At 45.8% G+C, this 20549-nt stretch overlaps 1 protein-coding gene across 1 annotated transcript in view; it reads left to right on the top strand.

Annotated features, from left to right (window-relative positions):
• Positions 1-20549, top strand: part of BACH2 (BTB domain and CNC homolog 2) — a 47604-nt gene that overhangs the window by 11662 nt on the left and 15393 nt on the right. The window contains exon 2 of the mRNA XM_035888785.1: positions 16904-18448. Coding sequence (XP_035744678.1) covers positions 16904-18448 — 1545 coding nt within the window. The remainder of the gene's footprint in view (positions 1-16903; positions 18449-20549) is intronic.

Here is a 20549-nt window from a genome sequence, read left to right as displayed (position 1 = left end):
GAGGACTGAGAACACTCAGGAAGAGCTACCTCAGGCTTAGTTTAGTTTTGCTTCCTTTTCAAAGATGAGCCTAATCCTTCTCTTACAGGATTTATTTCACCATTACGCATGAACTTTCCAATTGGAAACCTTAGTTGGGAGGGCATAGGCAGGTAAATTGTTGAAGACAAGCATTTGATCACGTTCTGGCCTCTGTCGTCAGCTGGTGGTGCTGAGCTGAGGTGACCGTAGTGGGAGCTGCTGCCAGGGCTGCTGTGCTGGACCTCCTCCAAGCAGCTCTGTAGAGTGCTGCACACTGTAAGCTGCTCTTCATGGTGAGCTTGGAGGGTTTCAAGTCAATCCCAGCCTTGGGGGCCCAGGCTGTTTGCATCATCCACTCTTGGACTCTCAGCTTAGTTCTCAGATAGTTTTACTCTGAATTACTTGGTGAGGTTACAGTCTTGTTCTGAAACTGGTTTTCTGAAGAGGAATTGCAAGGCTAAAAGAGTGTGAGAATTCATGGTCATTTCTTGTCATTGTGCTTTCTACCTCTTGATCGAATGGTAAGGTGGTAGTAAAGATCTCTCCAAATATTCTCTTTCAGGAATGGATGTTTTACTCTTAACTACGCTTTTCTTTTACCAAACTGCTCTGATTGCAGGTAGAGGAAAAGAAAGGGTCAGGTGTCATATGTGTTCTTGAGAGACTTCAATGGTGTCGTTGCTATTGTAAAGAGTGGAAGAAATCACCATCGTTACAACTATTTGATCAAATTACTTCCCTCCCAATACTACAATTTCTTAAAGCCGAGGTTTTCATGAAGCCTTTTTGTAACTAATAGTGCTATCTTTTTTTTTTTTTGTATTTATTTAAGGGAACGGAGAAAGTAATTCTATTTACAGCTGGCAACCCTTGTCCATCTGTTGGATGGATGTATATTTACAGGAGTTAATGAATGCCTGTTTCTAATTTCTCCCCTTAGAAAAAAGGTTGCACCATTGTTGTCTTTGGAAAGCTTTTGGACCAGCTTGCTTTTGTGTGTGTGTGTGCCATTTTTTGGTACCATGCCAAGCACCCTGTTGAGACTCTAGTAGCGATCAAAGGAACAGAAAGAGATTTTGAGGTTTGGAGATAAACCCTGTTCACACGGCTAAAACTCGACAGCGGTCTGCTGGAGAGCGGATGGAGAACTGGACTCTGTATTGTGTGCTCCCCGAGCCCACCTCTGCTGGGGTAAAACAGCTTCTGTCCTGCCGCCTTGGAACACGGGGTCCTTCAGCACCAAATGTGGGAAGGACTTGAACTCTACTCGCTCTTGAGGATAGTAGCCACCCCTGGGCAGGCTGGCATTTCCTCACCCTCTTTATGCATGCAGTATTGGCACGTAAATGCTCTTGCTCAATCCTATCAGCTATGTATCGTTCTATTCTGGGGAAGGTGAGAGCAGTGCTGGAAATGACGCTGCTCCAAAAGGTATCAGCTTTACTCCTTTTACCCCCCCAGAGTTAGTCCTTGCCTTAGTTTGTGTGGTAGCTACCGTACAAGGGGGAAGCATCGCTTTGTTAAAAAACGGAGAGCAATGAGAAATGCCATGGCTGCCCATCGACTGAACGCGTTTGTCGTTTGGTGTTTATATGGCTGATGAGCGCTCTGCACTTCACCAGTGCTCTGTTTTGCCAAGGCTTTTTGAAGGTCCTTGAAAAGCTTTTATGGCAAATGAAGTAACTTTGGCAAGATCCTGCGTTACACTGTGCCCTGCCCAGCATTCCTGTAGTTCTTGCTATTTCCTGCCCCTTACAACACAGCTGTGGCTTTGGACAGCCAGTGCGTTTTGTATTTCCCAAACGAGTGGTGTTTAAGATGTCTTCATCGGCGAGGGTTTTTACTGTGTGCTGTGGATTTGCACAGGGGCGAGGGAATTTTTGCTTTGTGTGACTGTGTGCTGGTTTGTGGCTCTGTTTTACTTCCTCTTTCATCCTCTTCCCGCTCTCTCTTCCACCTGAAACATTAAATGAAATCTAACATAGCGATACGTTTAGACAGAAGCGGCACTTGGCTATGCCAGTTCCCCAGTGGCTTTAAACTGCTGGCTGCAATACTGCAAACAAATTCAGACCCTGGCTTGGCCAGCAGTTCCCCCCAGCTATCTGCATGTTCGCTCTCCAGGCTTTATTTTACCTACGCTATTGGAGACTGCGGAGTCACAGCCTATGTCTCATTGTTATGCATGGATGGGAAATATTCCTGTACTTATTTGCATTCATTAACTGTTGGTAGTTCCTCTGTTGAGGTCTCTAGCCTTGTTTTTACAGTGCTTTTGGCAGTGTTTCTGCACTTGGTGTGTGAATTTTTATGATCTGTTGCATGTTATTCATGCAATTTCCTGCCCTGTAATGGTATCAGTTTTCCAGACACAGAGGAATACAAACGAAAACCCAGGAGCCTGCATTAGCATAAAATGTCCCAGTTCTGTCAGTTTGATTAATTTGTCTCTTTGTCTCCACTCTTTATGATAAGTGCTATTAATGGTTGCAACACTTCATATGTCAAAGTCTTTCTTCCTAATGACTTGAAAATGTGGTTTATTTCCCCCTTTTTTGTATTATTTTTCTCATTTAGCATTCCACTCAAGTATAGATTTATGCCATGCTCTTTCATTATCTTACTGGTTGCAGCACTGGAGTGATTACATATGGTGTAGGGTATGAGCAAAGATGCAATCCCAGGGGCAGCAGCTGCTGATGCAAGCTGAAAATAGATCCAGCGTATGCTCAGCACTTTTCCCAGAGGTCTTTTATTTATTAGGAACAGTCTTGGTACAGGACAGCTCGGACCCTCATTTAGCAAGATGACTTTTTGCCTTTCAAGAACAGTGCAATGACTTTGCTCTATTTACTGACTGCTGTGTAATTTTTTTTTCACTGCCTCCTATCGAAGCAGTGACTTTACCTAACATAAATTGTAATATAATCCTGATTTATAATGAAGTCAAGAAACGACAGGCTCCATTTGAAGTAATGGAACTTGACAGATCTAAGGTTTAAATTAAATAATCCTATTTGTAAGACAGCATTTGTACATGGTACACTGATTTAAAATGAACTTCAGTTCTTCTTCAGCAAATCCTTTACCATTCTCTCTGTTCTGCCTTCCACAGGGTCTTTTGGGGGAACAAAATTCATTTGGAGAGAGCATGTTTGTCTTTGTAAGTGTGTGTGGAACAATACATTGGTTTCTTTCCCTTAGCAAAGAAGTTCTCATAAATTGTTGCACAGAAGAACTCTTTAATTAAAGAGGAAAAATTAATGTAGATGACTTATTCAGGGCAAGCCACGTCTAACCTGCTTCGGCAGCCAGAAGAGGACAACTGCTGAGAATGAGGAGAGGGAGGATGCTGGAGGGAAAATACTGAGGAAGGCTGCGGCTTGACTCTTCCCCTCCCAGGAGCGGAGGTCCAGCCTAGCAGTGATTTGTACGGAGGGAGATGGCCTCCTCCGAGCTCTTCTGCCCCCGCAGCTGGCAGAGGGGGACATGCGACGACGACGTTCCCTCCTGTCTCCACACGCCGCATTTCTTCCTCTGTCACTGCCATACCGATGTGGGCAACGAGAGCCCCAGGGCGGGGGGGTGGGTGTTGGGGAGGCGTGCGCAAGTGCAAAACGAAAGGTGGTCCTGCCGTGGCCAGCTGCTCAGGGCTGGCAATAAGCACAGAAAGGGGGGGGTTAGTGGAACAAAAGGCTTGTGGATGAGGAAAAGCGACCAGGCAGGGAGCACGAGATGCTGGAGAAATGATGGAAGAGAGCACAGGAAAAAGGTGGTGGGATAAAAACACTAAAGGTACAGCACAGCATTTTTCTGGCCTAGACTGAGGGAAGCTATTTTATAAAATGCCCTCTTCCTTTTTCTCTCACTCAGTATTGCATTTTTGCCTTCCTTTCTGGTCATATTCAGTTGCTGCTGCCCCTGCCTGTCACCTTTCTACCTTCCCTTCACACCTGGCTGAGATGCGGCCCTTTCCTGACAGAGAAAATGTCGCTTTCGCATCCCTTGCGGTCGGGCAGTGTCGGCTGCCCTCAGCACCGGGGGCTCGGGGCAGCAAGTGCCCGGTGCGGCCCACGCCGCTTCCCTGCCGGCAGCCTGCCCCAGGGCTTTGCTTGTGTCCCTACCCACCGCTGCTCGGGTCTGTTGCAGTGGCCTGGTAGGGAAGAGCTGAACAAAGCGGGGGCTTTACTTGGCGTTTCCCTGGGAAGACATCTTTAATTAGGGCTGGGTAGTTACTAATCCACGGGGCCCAGCTTGAAAGAGGGTGGCCTCTCCTGAATCGTGCCTGTGAGAACAGGCCGCCTGAGCTGGAGCTTCAGCATCATGTCTGCCCTGCAGTGAGTGCTTTCAGGCCCAGGTAGCTTATTTCTCCTCATTTTAATAAGCCTCACTAACGAACAGGCCAACCTGTGACTGCTGAGGAGGGTGTTGCTCGGGTGCGGGGGCTGGAGCCCGGCCCAGGGATGTGGGGCAAGAGGCTCCTGCTCCCATCTCCTTACTCTCCAAGCGATTAAGAACTTTTTTTCCCCAGTGCTTGCAGAGAAGTAATAACTTCTGTTAATTAGAAACCAAGACTGAGTTTCCCACTGCTGTCGAGAAAGGACAGGACTCTGGAGTATCGCTGGGGAATGTGAGGAGAAACAAGCTCACAAAGCCAAAGCAGTGCAGACCAGTGGACGAGGCAAAGGCGAGAAGTCCCCATGCAGCAAACATGGCATTGACATCTTGTGGGCCCTTCCTCCTCCTCTAGAGAGAAAAAGCAATGAGGCCCAAGAATAAAAGTCCATCAGAAGGTTTTGGAGTTGCTGCTAGTAGCTTGCACGCTGCCCCATCTCCCTCCTCCAACAGACGTCTGCATGGCTACGGGCACAGCTTTCTGTTCACTTGGAATTAATGGGATTATATACGGCGGGAAAGGAGGCGGGGTACACTGAATTCTGCAAACACAGAGCTTCAGCCTGTGCTGCTTGATCTTTAGGAAAATAAATAAAATAAAATAGCAAGAACCAATTCCAGGATGATTCAGTATGCAAATAAACTGTTTTTCATTACTCACGGCACACATAAATGCGCACTGGTGACTGAGGCAGCAGAATAACACTTCACTGTTCATTATTTTATCAGACAGTGATAATTGTAGTTAATATTTTCTTAGTAGTGTCTCTAAGAGTTTATTTATACTGTTAATAATCTGAGCAGCTGTAATGATGCTGGCTGCCAGAGCTGTAGCCTTTTAGAAGCACTCTAGTGTGGCAATGATACAATGGTAATAGAAATCCAAGGAGAAAATGATCTTTTCGGAGCAGATGGGACTAATTCAGTCCTTTTCACACACGTTCACATTCTCTAGTCTCTTTCTCACACTAGCATGTGTGGGTGCACGTGAGCATATGTAGGCGCGCGCACACACACACACACACACAAATAGCTGTAAAGTCCCGACTTACACCCTCCCAGGACAGGGCAGTCACATGTCAAGCTGGAAATGCTATCATTTTTCTATGTGGAAAGTATTTCTAGGGCTCCTAGAGTAGATGGCATTTTCTACCCCTCTCTTTCTGGGTAGATCTTAAAAATCTCATGTATGAGGTGGAAGGGGAAAAGTCAATTCCCTGGGGACAGCCCGGAGCCGGCCGCAGGGTTGTGGCTGTGCTGGGATGCCGTTGCCTATCCTTCCCATCCTTCCCTGCCTTCAGCCACTTTGCTGCAGGGTGCTCCTGCTGAGCCTGCGCTCCTTTAGGGACTAAAAGAGCCATTTACCTTTGCTTGCAGCAGACATGAAATCTCAGCAAGAAGGCAAATGCCTCTGATTTTTTCCGGTGAGATTTATGGAGCCTAGCTAACCTTTTGGGCCACCGCAGGAGGAGTTAACTGCTCCTTGTGGAGGATGGGAGGGGACCAACTTTGCCAGCTCAGCAGTGGCTGGTTCTCCTTGCAAACGTGCTTTGCTGAGCTGAGCAGACGTCATTGATGAAATGTGAACTCCAAACAGTGGAACAAAAGCCACCGTAATCCTCAGATCTGTTAGTAGCCATGCAAGAACAAAACGAAGGTGAACACAGAAAAATTGCGTGTCCAAATACCGGAAATTAAAAGGCGAGGTGCGGGAGGAGGGGAAAGAAAACTGGAACACAAGTAGGATTTAGCAGGTTTTGTTTTAAAAATACGATACCTGCAGGAAGCCGGGTTATTTATACAGGGTTGCAGCCCACCAATTCATAATTGTAATTGCCTGGTTACCTTGTGAAGAGCAATAGTAAAGCCTTTGACATTCCCTTCCACAGCCCAGCAAAAGCATCTCTGGATTTGAAATGATGTGATGTTTGCTGGGCTGCACTCTCTGCTACCCGGGCATAAGGGTGCCAGTGATTTTATATGCCATGCCATGCCGGCACGCGGTCACAGGCAGTGCCAGAAGCACTGGCATCGTCAGCCCCGTGGAAACCACAGCAGAGTATCCGTGAGCTGCATCAGATGTTATCCGGCCCTGTCTCCCGAGCCTGCTTCTTCTCCGGCTCCTTTGTCTTCTGACTTAGTTCTCTTCCTCAGAATGCAGCCTTGTGTTTTCCTAAATCATATCTGACAGAGCCTGTTTCTTCCTCTCCTACGCTGTGCGAAGTATAATAGCAGGGCTTGTAGTGAGATGCCTTGCTGTGAAGTGTTCCTTGTTTTTATAAAGTAATTACAGTGTATTTAATGCACTGTGTATTTAATACACTGTATTATGTAGTTTATTCGCATAAATAAATTTTGCCGTGCTTGGGAAAGAGGCGTATTGGTGTAATTTACAGGTCTTTGTAATTTTTCTGTATTGTTGTGTTTGCTTGTGTATTAATTGCAGCTTCTGAAACTCTGAACCACTCCTCTAAGCACCCTCTGAATTAGCAAATTTCTACATGCATCTTCATTTTCTCCGTATTTTGGTATTTCCTGATGTGACTTGAAGGCTTCTAGAATTTCATTCTTCATTCTAGAAGTTCTTAAACTGCTTTTTGTTTTCCTTTTTTGTCCCCACTTTGGCTCATGATACACACCTAAACAGATCTTTCACAGACTCTTCTCTCGCAGTTTATGTTCTGTGAAGGTTTGCCCACTCCTTCCCCCTCCCCCTCATTGCTCAACATTTTCTCTCTCTTTTTTTTTTTTTTTTTAATCTGGAGGTCAGTTTAGTTTTCTTTTTGCAAAAATATGGGACTGATTTTACTTTTAAATTACAGTTACATTTTAATCCTGATGGTGCTCTTGGGTTAAAATCTGTTAGTTTCTGCCCATTTCTTCCCCCACGGTTTCAGCATGGCTTGCACAGGCACCCAAGAAGAGAAGGTAGCATTTCTGCTGAGCCACCCTCCTGTGTCACCCTTCGTTAACCGCCTTCCAGATTTCTTAAGGTGCAAGTTGCATTGGAAAAACAAATGTATTGCAAACTGCCAGGTATCACAGCTGTACTTCCCCGTGCTTTATCTTCTAGTTCATGCCTGAGTGTTTCAACTGCTAATTCGGGCCACTGTTTTTTATGTGTTCTTTGTTGATTCAGTCGTATCGTAGCTGAGTTGTTCCTTCAGAGAAAAAGTTATATGAAACATCCTTGTCTCTAATTTTCTTTCTAACACCTCCACCTGGAATCTGACCTCAGCGGCCTGAAAGTTCGTCTCCAAGCTTTTTCACCTATGCTTGCCTGCAGGTACTCTCCTGGCTGTAATTTTGAATTTTTTGTGTTCTCCAGTTATGCCCTGGGCAGCTCTTAACATTGACAGCATATGCCAAAGCATGTAATTAGTTAGGAAAAATTTGTCTTCTTCTCCCAAAGTTCATTAAAAGGTGTTTTTTCCAAACATTGGCACTTCAGCTGTCATTCCTCCAGTTTGATGCACAGTATTATGGGCAGTATTCTCTTAATGGTTTAATAAACTAGTGTTTGACTTCAATACGAGTTACCAAGTGAGGTTTTAAAACAAGGGCTCTGGCAGGTATTGCGTGGCAGGTTTACTTGCAGGGGTGTAAGAAGTTTACCCCCTCCAGCCCAAGAGCTGTTTTGCCAAAGGAGTTGCGCAAATTGATTTCCCCTTAAACTTTTCAGGGGTGGGAAAGATGCTGAAAATGTTCAGCGATACTGTCAGGATTTCCAAAAGTAAATTCTTCATTTTGATTTGAAACCAATCTCACTTTTGAAAGGTCAAAAAAATTTCAGTTGGGCTTCAATACTCTGAGATGAAATAAAACTTGAAGTTGTGGATTAAAGTAAGCATTGCAGTTGGATCAGAGATTACTTTATTTTTACCTTTATTACTCCAAAGCTTTTTTACTTCTTAGACATCATCTGATTCTGTCTACCCCTTCGGTTCATCTGACATTACTGGCCTCAGGCATGGGGGCCAGGGTTTTTGAGAACGTTTCAACGCTGGGGCCATTTGCGCAGTGAATTTGATTTGGAAAACCCCAAGTATGCGGGTACCTTAACTCTTGTGCTCCAACCATAAGTCACGTGCGGTCGAACACTGACATAACCAATAACGTGGGCATTGATCCACTGGCTGTTTACGCCATCTTTATGCTTGGCAATCAATTCCGAGCCACTTGCCTCGCCGTCAGTGACGCACTTCTCACGGGGCGATGGACGCTGTTTGCCATTATTGCTCCCCGTCCTGGAGGCGAGTCTAGCATGAATGACCTCTCCTTCCTCCCCGTCTCACCTCCTGCGGTCGCACCTGCCTCCCGGGAGCATCGTGATGCTCTGCGGGCACTGAGGGGTATCGGTCTCTCCCTCCCTTTCAGGTGGGGAGGGAAGAGGCCTGTTGAAGTGCTGTCCCTGGATGTGTTCGTTAGGCTGGAGAGAGGAAAATGCGAAGTCATTTGGTTTCTACCTTCAATTTGTAGATACTCTCATGTAGGCAGTCAGGGCTTCTAGCATAAATTTGTCATCTGGCCGAAAGCTGGGACTTCAAGGGGGAAGGCTGAGGGGGGCACCTGTGCTTTTTTTTTTTTCCTTTTCACCAAAAGCACAAAATTGGAAGTTGGATGAGCACTTGCAGAGTGACATCTTTTGTAGAAGTACTACTAAAGGGAGTTAAGCATCTCCTTGAAGCTCTCAGCCTGATGCCTCAAGAAGCTGTTGTGGAGGATGCACTGGAAAGATATGGGCATGCCCCTTAGCCCGGCCTCGGTGTGGCTTTGGTGTGGCTTTGCAGGTGGCAGCTTTTTCAGTGGGACTAAAAAAAAACAAATTAGGTAAATCAGTCTCTCAAAGAAAGGAGCCGTGTGTCTGGGTTCTCCCTTCCCCTGGTGTGCATTCGTGCCCAGGGGTGTCTGTCATGGTGGCAGTGTGGTGGCCTCCCACCGCTGCGATGCGATGTGATGTGATGTGATGTGACATGACGTGATGAGAGTGGGAGGTGCCAGACTGTCACTTGGACTTCAGGTCACTCTTCAGCCCAAATCTGTACGTGCTACCTAAAGTGGCAGAATGTTTAACTGGAGCCAGCAGGGTATCTGCTTAATTTAAAAAGTGGTTTTAGAGTGAAAACAAAGGCCTGTCTCTGCTGATCTTCTCCATCAGCGACTCGTACATTCCTCTCTTGTTTAAGAGCCCAGATAATACAAATACCTGCATCTGATGCTTCTCGCCCAAGTTGAATTTTAAAGAGCGATTACTCATTTTAGGAGCTCCACAGCTTTATGAGCAGATAGGGTAATACATCTGTAAGCTGCTGGTGAGAGAACATTTAAATGCTGTTAAATTAAAGAGCGGAAAATGCAGTAAAATACTGGCGTGGCATTGGCTTACGGAAGTACTCTGCTGTTCATCATCTCCTCTTCTGACTTTTTCCCGCCTCCTGCATGATCCCACCCCATGTATAAGGATCACGGTTTCAAAACAATTCCTGACTGTCTGCAGGCTTACTTTGTGCGTATATAGGGGCAAGCCATGATATCTAGCACCGTTGATTTTGCACATGTAACTGACCTGTTTGAGCCTAGTATTATATTTAAATCTTTTGAAGAGTTTTCCGAAACCAAATATGCTCAAGCTAGGAAAAACAGGATCTGCCAGGCTCCACCATCCCAAGTAAAAATAACCGAGTAAATAACCGGGAAGTCTCTTAACTCTTAATGGAATAACAGCTTTGGTGACTGATTTTGGTTATCAGATTACACTCTGAAAATAACTTCTGCGCTATACTCGCAATTGGCTGTAAAAGAAAAAGAATACAGTGTGCGCTAATTTTAGCAAATAAGATTAGAGTTAATATTTAATCCCGGAGACCTTCTTCAGACTGTGGAAAAAAATTGCAGCCGTTAACTGTCACTAATCTTATCTCCTATTTCTAGCATGTGTTTGATTATATAAGTCGCAGCGTTAGGAACATGCTGGCCGAGTGGGAAGTATGGTAGTTTGTTTGCTACATCCTTGGGCTTACTAGACAAACGTCAGGGCTGAGGTGGATTTAAAAGGTCTCCACATGTGCCTTTAGACTGCAATAGCAACACTGAAAGGTTAATAAAATGGGTACCACAGCAGGCCCGCTACAAACCAGTATGCGAATAATGGATTGATTTCGAGTTCTGCAAGAAATGGTCGCATTTCTTCTATGTTTCTATCCAATTGTTTTAAATTAATACTTAGTTTGGGATTCGATATTCAGCATGTGAGGTTTGATTCAATTTTCCTTTCTTCCTTCCCCACAAAATAGCTTAATAATTAAATCGATGTTTGGAGATTAGAGCTGAGGGGTTTCTAACTGGTTTCAGGTGCCTGGTGATGAATTTAACCTGAAAATCAAAATACTAAAAATATAATCCATAATCCTACAAGCAGCTTGCGTGCTTCACAGAAAACCCATCAGTACTCCTATTGATTTCAACAAGACTACTCAAATGCATAAAGATAATAATCTGCGCCTGTGCTGCTCTGTCAGGACTTCTGCGTTCTCAGTGGGTCTGAAGGTCTGACCGTCTAATTTACCCCCAGTTCGGTAGGATTTAGCCACTAATGTTCTGCAGATCTCATTGTATCCCCAGAGGGGAGGAGGGGGCTCTGCCCTCCCACGCCACCACCACCGAGCTTGTTCTTTGAGTATGCCCCAGGTATGCTTTATTTGAAAAGGAGCAAGTGCATGTGCTTTTGCTGTTGAACTTTGATGCTGTTTTCTAGAAGGTCGTTGGCACTGTGCCCTCATTAACACAGAAATTAGGCCTGGAAAAGTCTACCAAAGTAAAGCCTACCTTGCCGGAACCAGGTTGTGCTTTGTTGGTTTTGTTTTGCAGTACTCAGACATGAAGTATGCATCATCTTCCCTGGAAAGCCTTCCAAGATCTCACTGAATTCACTGTTAGGTTAAGAGTCTGGAAAAAAATCCCTATGTTTTCATTTCTTCAGTTTCTTCTTGCTGCAATCGGCAATAGCACTCCATAGGAAACTAAACAATTCTTCTCTGTTCTTGATGCTAGTATGCATCAGATTACTGTAAACATTCTCTTGCTCCATTTTAGATATTGCCTTGCCAAGTTTTACATTCCTACATGTTTACAGTGATCTTTCCTTGCCCTTAATCACTTTTCCCCTCTTTAAATTGAACTCAGACTTGCTGGCATTTGGCTGGGGTTGACCTTCCCCGCTCCAGATGCAGCTTTTCATACAGATGCCATTCGGAGCAGGGTTACCAGACATCCATGTTTCACTTGGAAATAACCTTTTTTTCCCCCCATAAGACATACTGTCTGTGCAGAATTGGAGGATTTTGTCTCTTTGTCTGGGATTTTGAGACATCTGGAAGTCTGGGCAGCCAGCTAATGAGCATGCACTGATGAACTCTGCAGCGCAGAGCAGCGAGTCCAGCCCATCCACAGAAATGTCAGACCTCTGCATGTGCTCTGAAGCCACGTCCCGTGTCTTCAAAACAACGCAGAGGCCTCCACGGCATGCTTGATCGGCCGTCACGGAGGAGACTCGATACAACAGGGAGCCAGAGGGAGCTCACCCACAGTGCTGTGTCTCCCTGTGGGTGTGTATACAACTACATTTAAAATAGAATTTTTGCCCTAGAAGTCCCTTAGGAAAATACAATGTTCCCAACATGTAAGTGAGCTAAACCTCCTCCTAATTTTAGAATAGTGCCCAGTATTAGAAAAATGCTGTGCTAAAAATGCTCTGTTTGCATCTGTAATGCTGCCTTCTTTACTAGCATTTCTCATTCTGACTCTTGTCTCAGCTTCTTATTCTCCCATCTGACAGTGATCATCACTGTTTTCCTTGAATTAGCCAGCTTTTAGTTAATGACATAATACTAACCAAAGAAGAAGGTAAGGCAGAGAGTAAAACGATACAACTGTTTCTTCAAAAGGAAAAAGCACTACCCGGAATGCATTGAGGAAATATAATGAGAGATGATGGAGAAAATAAGGGAAGGAAGATTTCCTCACAAGGAGGTCTTAAGTAGAGTCTGGCTATGATCTCCCAAAGGAAGTAGTGGAAGTCTGTTCACTTAAATCAATTAAAACTAACCAGAGCATTGCACTCTGTAAGGAGAAAAGCAGTGTCGAACCGAACTAAAATAGATTTTGCATGTTTATTTTCTGCAGGGCTGCTGTCTGTATTTTGCCAGTAAATTCAATATGGCTAATGCTGATTAACAACTCTCTTGATAGTGATTATATCATTGCATTATTTCCAGCCTGTTCCTCAGTATCATAAACTCTTGAGGGCATGGACATGCAAAACACGTCCCCTGGCTCAGCTAGCTCAATCTGAAAGACAAGTGACAGAAAAAGGGCTGGAGAACTTTCTTTCCTTCACCTTAGCAGTGGTCAGGCTTGTTATCGCCCCAACACCGAATTGACGTAGACCTCCATACTGAGTTTCTGAGCGTGGTGTACCTGTGACAGCATGGCAGGGGTGGGAGCTGCACGTGAAGCCCCGGTGCTTGATCTCTTGGATTGCTGTAGAGCAAGAAGATGTTCCACTTGGCTTGGGTAGTGCTGCAGCACCCATGTCCTCTGTGCACTAGGTGTGCAGAAGGGTTTTAATGCATACAAGACCAGCTGTGGACAGGAGCAAGACAAAATAAAGTGATTCATCCTTAGACTTGGCAGGGTGTTTGGCATGTTTCAAGAGAAGTTGTCTCCTGGCCTGCATGTAAAGATAAGGGAAAGCAAGCCTCCGAGAGGCTGAAATCTTTGCTTGGCTTTTCTTGTCTGTGCGGACATTGCTGTTTCGTATGTACATTCCGCCTTTTCTCTGCCTGGTTTTCTTGTAGCCAGTCAATTCCATTTAAACAATAGCAATGGGTAGAAATTGGGGTAAGGCAAATGACTGGAGGGCAGGGAAGCAGTGGCTTGGCATATGAGCTTGGACAAGGTGCCCAGTGGAGGTTCCCACAAATTGACCTGCCTACTTAAACATTAATTTACATGGAAAATAAGGTTTAAAAGCAAACAGATCTTGGACACATGGCATCTTATTTACTGTAGGGGAAAAAATAAACTGAGAATGTTGCTGGCATGTGTTTTACCCATCCAGTGAAGGTCTCTGCTAGGTGTCAATGGAGACTGCTATATCAGACAAATGATCCATTTCCTTCTGCAAACGTAGATCAACTTGGTTTCACTACCTGTTTTCGCTGGGACACATCAGTCAGGTCAAATCATTTTAAAAGACTGTTCTTAACCTCTTCCTACAGAAGTTTGTGTGTGATTGTAATACATACAGCTTTGAAGCCTTTCTTTTCCCAATGTGCAGTGCTCATAGCCACACTCCAGCACCTCAATTCCATCCTTCTTGCCAGAATGCATCTGATACAGGCGGTCCCAAAGCTGGTGGGGCTGAGGCAGGGGACCCGCCACGGGAGCCGAATCAGTATTTAGACAGCTTCAGGCGACAAGAGATTGCGCTGGCTTTCACACTTGGCAGCAAGCTTTGCATCCGTTTGTTACCGAAGTTATTGTTTGTACAGTTTCAAGCATTGGCACTTGAGAGGTTCCTCCCTGAGGGCAATAACAAGCACCGGGTGCTTGAAAAGAAACTTTCCTCCTTTGGATCTGAGAGTGAGGAAAGTTGTAAACCTGGGTAAGATCTCATAACGAAGTCAAGGCGCACGTTTGACCAACGTTTTCATTATCCTTCACTTGAGGCATCTGTTGGGCATCGTGGGGAGCCCACAGCGCAGTCTCGGGCTCTGCTTCTGGTACATCCAGTGCAGAACAGCTGCTGTTTGTTATCACAGTGGTTTACTGGGAGTGAAAACCTGAGTCAGCGTGGGAGACAGGCTTGCTGTGGGGGGGTATGAGTCAGCCCCAGGCTCTGCAGGCATGCCCGTGTTGGGGCGGCCGACAGGCAGGTGAAACCCAGGCCCACCACAGAAAATTATTTTAATTTGCTTTCCAGTCGTTCCACCTAGTGGCCAAGTGACACAACTGCCAGGAGAGCTGGGTTTGTGCTCCAGAGCACCTCCTCGTCAAAAGGGACCCAAAAACCCCAGATGGTATTTATGGCTGCTCCTATGGACCTACACTGCTGCAGAGCTTACAAGACATGTAGGAATATGTAAGCCCCCACACTGAAGATCTTATCAAAGAGAATCATTGGCCTGCGAGTAGCTCATTAAGTTCCCGAGCAATTTTGTTAATCATGCTGCATAGATAAAATGCAGATAGGCCTTTAGTGAGCTGATAATGTAACAAATAGGCAGAAAGTGTAACATGGATAAAGCAGAGATCTGTTTAATAGCCAGCTGTAAATCTAGGCAATTCTGTACCAGAGGCGTATTGTAAAACAGGAATGTGCAAGTGTGTAAGTATGTGCATGAAAATGCACTGTTTCTTAAAATAGCAGATACAGCAGTAATATTATGTATGGAAAAGCTACTGGGAGCAATTTTAGAGGTGTTTTAAAATATTTTTCTCTCCATCAAAGTCTGCACCACTTGCACTATCTTCATAATCCAGCATCACAAGTGCGGATCTATGAATAACAAAGGCTTGTTTTTGGAAGTCAGGATTTTCTATAAAAATCTTTGAGGTCTACTACTGGTCCTGAGGCAGTATAAGGAATTTATGGGCTTTTCATTGGGATGAACCAAATTATTCACTCAGTTTTATGCTAATCACAAATAAGACCATCACAAATTCATGGTCCGACGTCTTGCCATCCTCTTGAACAGCTTTTTGCTCAGGGGTGTTAATTCAACTGTAAGGACAGGGAAAAGCAGCTCACCTTCAGAGGGTATCCCATAGCTACTGGATAGGATAGCCTTCTGAGGAGCTGGAAAATGTGAGTTTGAATCCTCACAGCCTTGGGAAGGGACCTGGTCTCCTGCTTTCTGGGTCCCTCTCCTGATCTTTAGGCTGTTTTACAAAAAGGGGACAGCAGTGCTTCCTCTCCTCAGTTGTTTTAAAAAAAGAACCTGAGCTGGGAACACCTACCAGAGACACATTCAGCCAGAGGGAGGTTGCAGGCTGTGCATCCCAACCTCACACAGGGGTGCAGGTGCACATGGAGGTGCCAGATGTGGTTGCTGTTGCCTGGTTTAGCTGTCTGGCTGCTCCGTATCACATCTAGGTGCCTTTCCTTGGTATGCAAAGCACAGGGAACGCAGGTTTGTGAATACGACTTGGAAGCAAGGCAAGAAAGTGTCTTGGTGAATCGAGACTGAAGTGACTTGCCAGGGTTGTGTAGAAGGTGGTGGTTGATGCAATGGGAAAAAGTGGTCTCCCAAATCTCAACTTAGTGGCCAAACTAATGAATCTCCTTCTTATGGAGAAACCTTTATCCTTGATGATAAGCCCTGGTTTTGAAGCAGCCTCTCGCTACTTCATGAAGAACAGAGTTTTTCCAATGCCTTTGTTTCTTGCCCATTGGGGGGGAAACATAATAGAAGTTAGTGCCAGTGCATTTTTCATCAAAAAATGGGCAATATCTATAGTTTACCATGTGGCTTAGCAAGTTATTTGATAGTTATATATAAAGATATCACTGTAAAAAAAAAAGGAGGGGGGGGAAGAAAGTGTGTATTTTTTAATATATTATATGTGAATGTAAAATTTAGCATAGATGGTATGATGAGAAAAAAGGACGAGTAGTGGTGCGTAACTCAGACCTGGAACAGTTGGTTGGAGATCACTCTCCTGGAAACAGTTGTTACTCTTTCTGCAAAGAAAATGCTGAAAAATTAAGTACTGAGGTGGGACTCGGAGCCATTGTATCAGTTGAACTATGAATATGGTTTTCTTTCCTGTGAGCTGTACCTTAGACTCACTAAAATCAGGAACAGTATGAGGAGAATAATCTCCATGGGATGGAGAAAAGAGCTGTGCAGTCAGTACTTACCTATTATTTATTCAGTAATGGCTTGCAAAAATTTGAGAAGAAAAAAAGGAACCAGTTTGCTCTTGAAAGAGGCAGGAAAATATTTTCTGTTTAATTGTTCTGTAGTATTAAATGTTTCCTTCCCAAAACACTTGTGATATTCTTAAACCTGAAACCACTGTCCACCAGAGCTTCCATCGGGGCAGAAGAATCAAATTTGAGTTGGTACTCTCAGGGTAGCGGGCTGTGTCACAGTTAAAATAGGATCCATCCAAGAATTAGCAGCATCCACACCAGACTGGGTTTTTTTCAATCTTTTATTACAGCAGAAGCTTAGTTCATAGGTCTTCAAGATATTTGGGAAAAATAATGCTCAGCTCAACCTGTACAGTGATGTACAGGAGCAACATAAAGGGAGCAGTGGATGTAGCATCGTTGCTGACCTGATAGACAACTAACTGGTACTGAGCAGTGTTTATTTCTGGACGCTAGGTCTGTTAGGTTATCTCACTGCATGATGAAGGACTTGGGATGATAGCAAGAGCTGATGGTAACACTGGCAATTTCCCTCTCTATTTTTTGCAGGTCACTGTCAGGGGATTTGGTCCATTGTTACAGTTTGCCTACACTGCTAAGCTGTTACTCAGCAGAGAAAACATCCAGGAGGTCATCCACTGCGCTGAATTCCTGCGCATGCACAACCTGGAGGACTCCTGCTTCAGCTTCCTCCAGACGCAACTGCTGAACAACGAAGATGGCCTGTTCCTGTGCAAAAAAGATACCACCTGTCAGCGCATGCACGATGAGGAGAACTCGGATGGAGACGAGGAGGAGACGATGGAATCGGAGACGTCAAAAATATCTTGCCCAAGAGAGAGGATGCACCAAGAGCCCTTCAATTTTGAAACCACTGTTGCTGGAGCAGACAAAGGCGAAGGGATGCTACCTGACTCTGACATGCTGAGAGATAGCAAGGACAATTTGGACAAAGATGCAGTAACACGGTACCCAAGATACAAGAAATACCAGCTTGCTTGTACCAAGAATGTCTACAACACATCACACATCAGTACCTCAGGTTTTGCAAGCACATTCAGCGAAGAGAGCTCTGGAAATGGCCTCAAATCAGGACTTCCTATGGGGCAGATAAAAAGTGAGCCTCAGAATGAAGAGAACGATGAAGAAAGCATCACACTTTGCCTGTCTGGAGATGAACCTGACATCAGGGATAAAGAAGGGGATGTTGAAATGGACAGGAAACAGCCAAGCCCCACTTGTGTCGACAGGCCAAAAAGTGGGTCCTCTCCTTCTTGCTTGCGGTCTTTCTTCAACAGAACGAAAAGCATAGATTTGGTTGGCTTCCCCAGCACTTCCCAACAGCACTTTGGCAGGAGTCCAGCATGCCCTTTTGAAAAAGGGACAACTCAGGGTGACCACAAAACTGATTACGTCCCTTTCACAGGGAACTATGGACAGTCCCATGCCATGCAGAAGGATGCTTCCAACTTCACAGTGGGATCGCCACTCAGGGGGCCCGGCTTTGAAACTCTCTGTAAGCAAGAAGGGGAACTGGACAGGAGGAGTGTTATATTCTCTTCAAACGCTTGTGACCAAGTAAACACTTCAGTGCATTCATATTCTGGTATGAGCAGCTTGGACAAAGACCTCACTGAGACTGTGCCAAAGGGTCTGTGGGCTGGCGGTAGCCAGTCTCTCCCCAGCTCTCAGACCTATTCGCACAGCGGACTGACAGCTGATCACTTGCCGGGAAGGATGCGGCCGAACACCAGCTGTCCGGTGCCAATTAAAGTTTGCCCTCGCTCTCCTCCTTTGGAAACCAGAACCAGGACCTCCAGTTCGTGCTCTTCCTACTCGTACGCAGAGGACGGCAGCGGCGGCTCTCCCTGCAGTCTGCGTCTTTGCGAGCTCTCCTCTTCCCCTTGCTCCCAAGGCCCCCGATTCCTGGCGCCCGAGCACCAGGAGCCTGGCGTGGTGGGGGATGGATTGTACAACCCAGTCCGAGCCCAGATTAAATGTGAGCCATCCTATGGAACAAACTCCAGCGATGAGTCTGGGTCATTCTCAGAAGCAGACAGTGAATCATGTCCTGTGCAAGACAGAGGGCATGAGGTAGGGATTTAAGATAAGTACATATATCACAGTCGTTGTGACCCAATTAATAGCTCCTTTATTCTCTCGAATGACTTGGCATTTCCCCAGCACTTTCTTTGTTTGTAGAGGCAAAGAGTAACTTCTATTTATTCCCTCGTCAGCTGCTGCGCATGGTTGACTTCACGTAAATAGGTCTGCTTGACCTCTGAGGTGTTTGGCGCTTACCAGAATTTGGGTATGGGGCAACAGCAAACTGCTGATGAGAGCGCATTGATGTGCTCTATTGATGTGCATTGATTGAGTCTACTAGCAGTGAGTGTCCTGTCCTGCTCCCTCCCTCGCCTGTGGCACAAAGCACCATTCCTCATCCTTAGTTTGCCGAGGTGGTTCCACCTCCGCTTGTTGCTGCTGCTGGTGTGTTTGAGCAACCTCAGGCCACGCCTTTGCTGGCACCAAGGGCCAGGCAGCCTGCACCAAGAGCCCCTGCTGCATGTCGCTAACAGCCCGAGTAGGGGAGGCAGAGTGCAAGGAGGAGGAGGAGGTGTGAAATGACTTGAATGGTTGCATAGCTTGCCACCCTCAGCTGCGGGAGTAGCGTTCAAGCCATCTTGTGTGTGTGTGCATGTGCACGCGCCTCTCGCAGAAGAGAAGTTATCCTTTAATGTACAGGACTGTTAGGAGAACAGGGGACAGTTGGGGACTGGAGAGCAAGCTATGAATTGTCATGCAGCTCTCCCGCGAGAGGGAGGAGAAAGAGGGCCTGCTTTAAAACTAGAGATGGGCCAGCTGGAGATGCTGCGGTGATAACTGGCTAATCATGATCAAATAAACTGTGTGAAGTCACTAGTTTGAAGGAAGATTTAAATCATGGGGAAGCATTGTGGAGCCCAATAACGGAAAAAAGACTGGATGTTTTCATAGAGTTTCATTAGGAAACTGCATGACCTGGGAAGCGTCTGGGCAAAATCATGTATCTGGCTCCTCTAGTAATGCTGAAATGCTCCACTGAGAGCTTGTGCTTCAGAGCAGGGAGCGGCGAGTGCAAGTTTGGGGGGTTCACAGGATGTGAACACCCAGGACAGAACCAGTTGGGCTTAGTTGTAGGCTAGGGATGAAAAGAGTGAACTTTATTTTATCCCGCAGTCCTTATTCCAGCTACATCCCAAGCTCTGGAAGATACCTTCAAAACAGACGTGGATGATTCCTCTAGTTGGGTGGTTTTCCACTTAGCTCTAAAGAAGAGCTGACGAGCCTGGGGAGCCTCTGGTGTCCTAAGCCCTGTCATGCTGTACCTGTGGTTTTGAGAGGACAGTTCTTGTTTGTCCCCACATCCTGAGCTGGGGACAGTGCAGGAATCTCCTTGGAAGGCTGCCTGGGATACTGTGTGTAGGACCTCATTTGGGAAGCCCTACAGCAGAACCACTCTGCTTGGCAATACCAAGGTTACTCGGTGAAGTCCTGCCTTTATGAGGGGCAGAAGGGAGCAGGGAGTGGGACCCAGGGGAGCCTCGGATCTCCACCCACGTGTGCTGCTGGCTCAGCAAGGGCTAATGCACAGTGTGAGGCAGTGAAGAGGGCGGGAGGTTAGCCTTTTGGGGTTTGATGACTAATTAGCTGTCATAATTGGCTAATTGTGTGGAGATGCTGCAGCAGAAATGAGTCCGGAAGAGTCAAATGAGAAGGGTATAGGGGATTGGTGGTGGTTTCCTGAAAAAAGTGTGCAAATGTGTGCAGGAGCGCATGGATGAGAGGAGAGACGTGCACGAGAGGAGCAAGCGGGGGGTACGGGAGGCCGTCCTGGTGTGCCGCTGGCAGGCAGGCGTGTCTGGCTCTGGGGTACTGTTAGGCAGGGTTTGCGCCCCTCCTGGTTTTGCTGCTGGTTTCCTCCTGGGAAGATTTTCTGCACCATGCTAAGCAAGTTTTCTCCCTGGGACTGCTGATAAAGCTTCCTTTTTTCTTTTTCTTTTTTTTTTTTCCCCCCAGGGCATTTTGATTAGGACTGCTAGGCATTAAAAATGTAGTGAGGAAATTAATTCTGTGTGAGGTTGCACTGCCTATCGTGAGCAAGCAAAGGGTAAATAGATCACACCAGTGCTGCGGTACAGATTTTGTCTGAAAA

This window comes from Egretta garzetta, unplaced genomic scaffold, assembly GCF_000687185.1.
Source record: "Egretta garzetta isolate BGI_Z169 unplaced genomic scaffold, ASM68718v1 scaffold231, whole genome shotgun sequence".
Taxonomy (NCBI): domain Eukaryota; kingdom Metazoa; phylum Chordata; class Aves; order Pelecaniformes; family Ardeidae; genus Egretta; species Egretta garzetta.
This window is presented reverse-complemented; position numbering and strand designations above follow the sequence as displayed.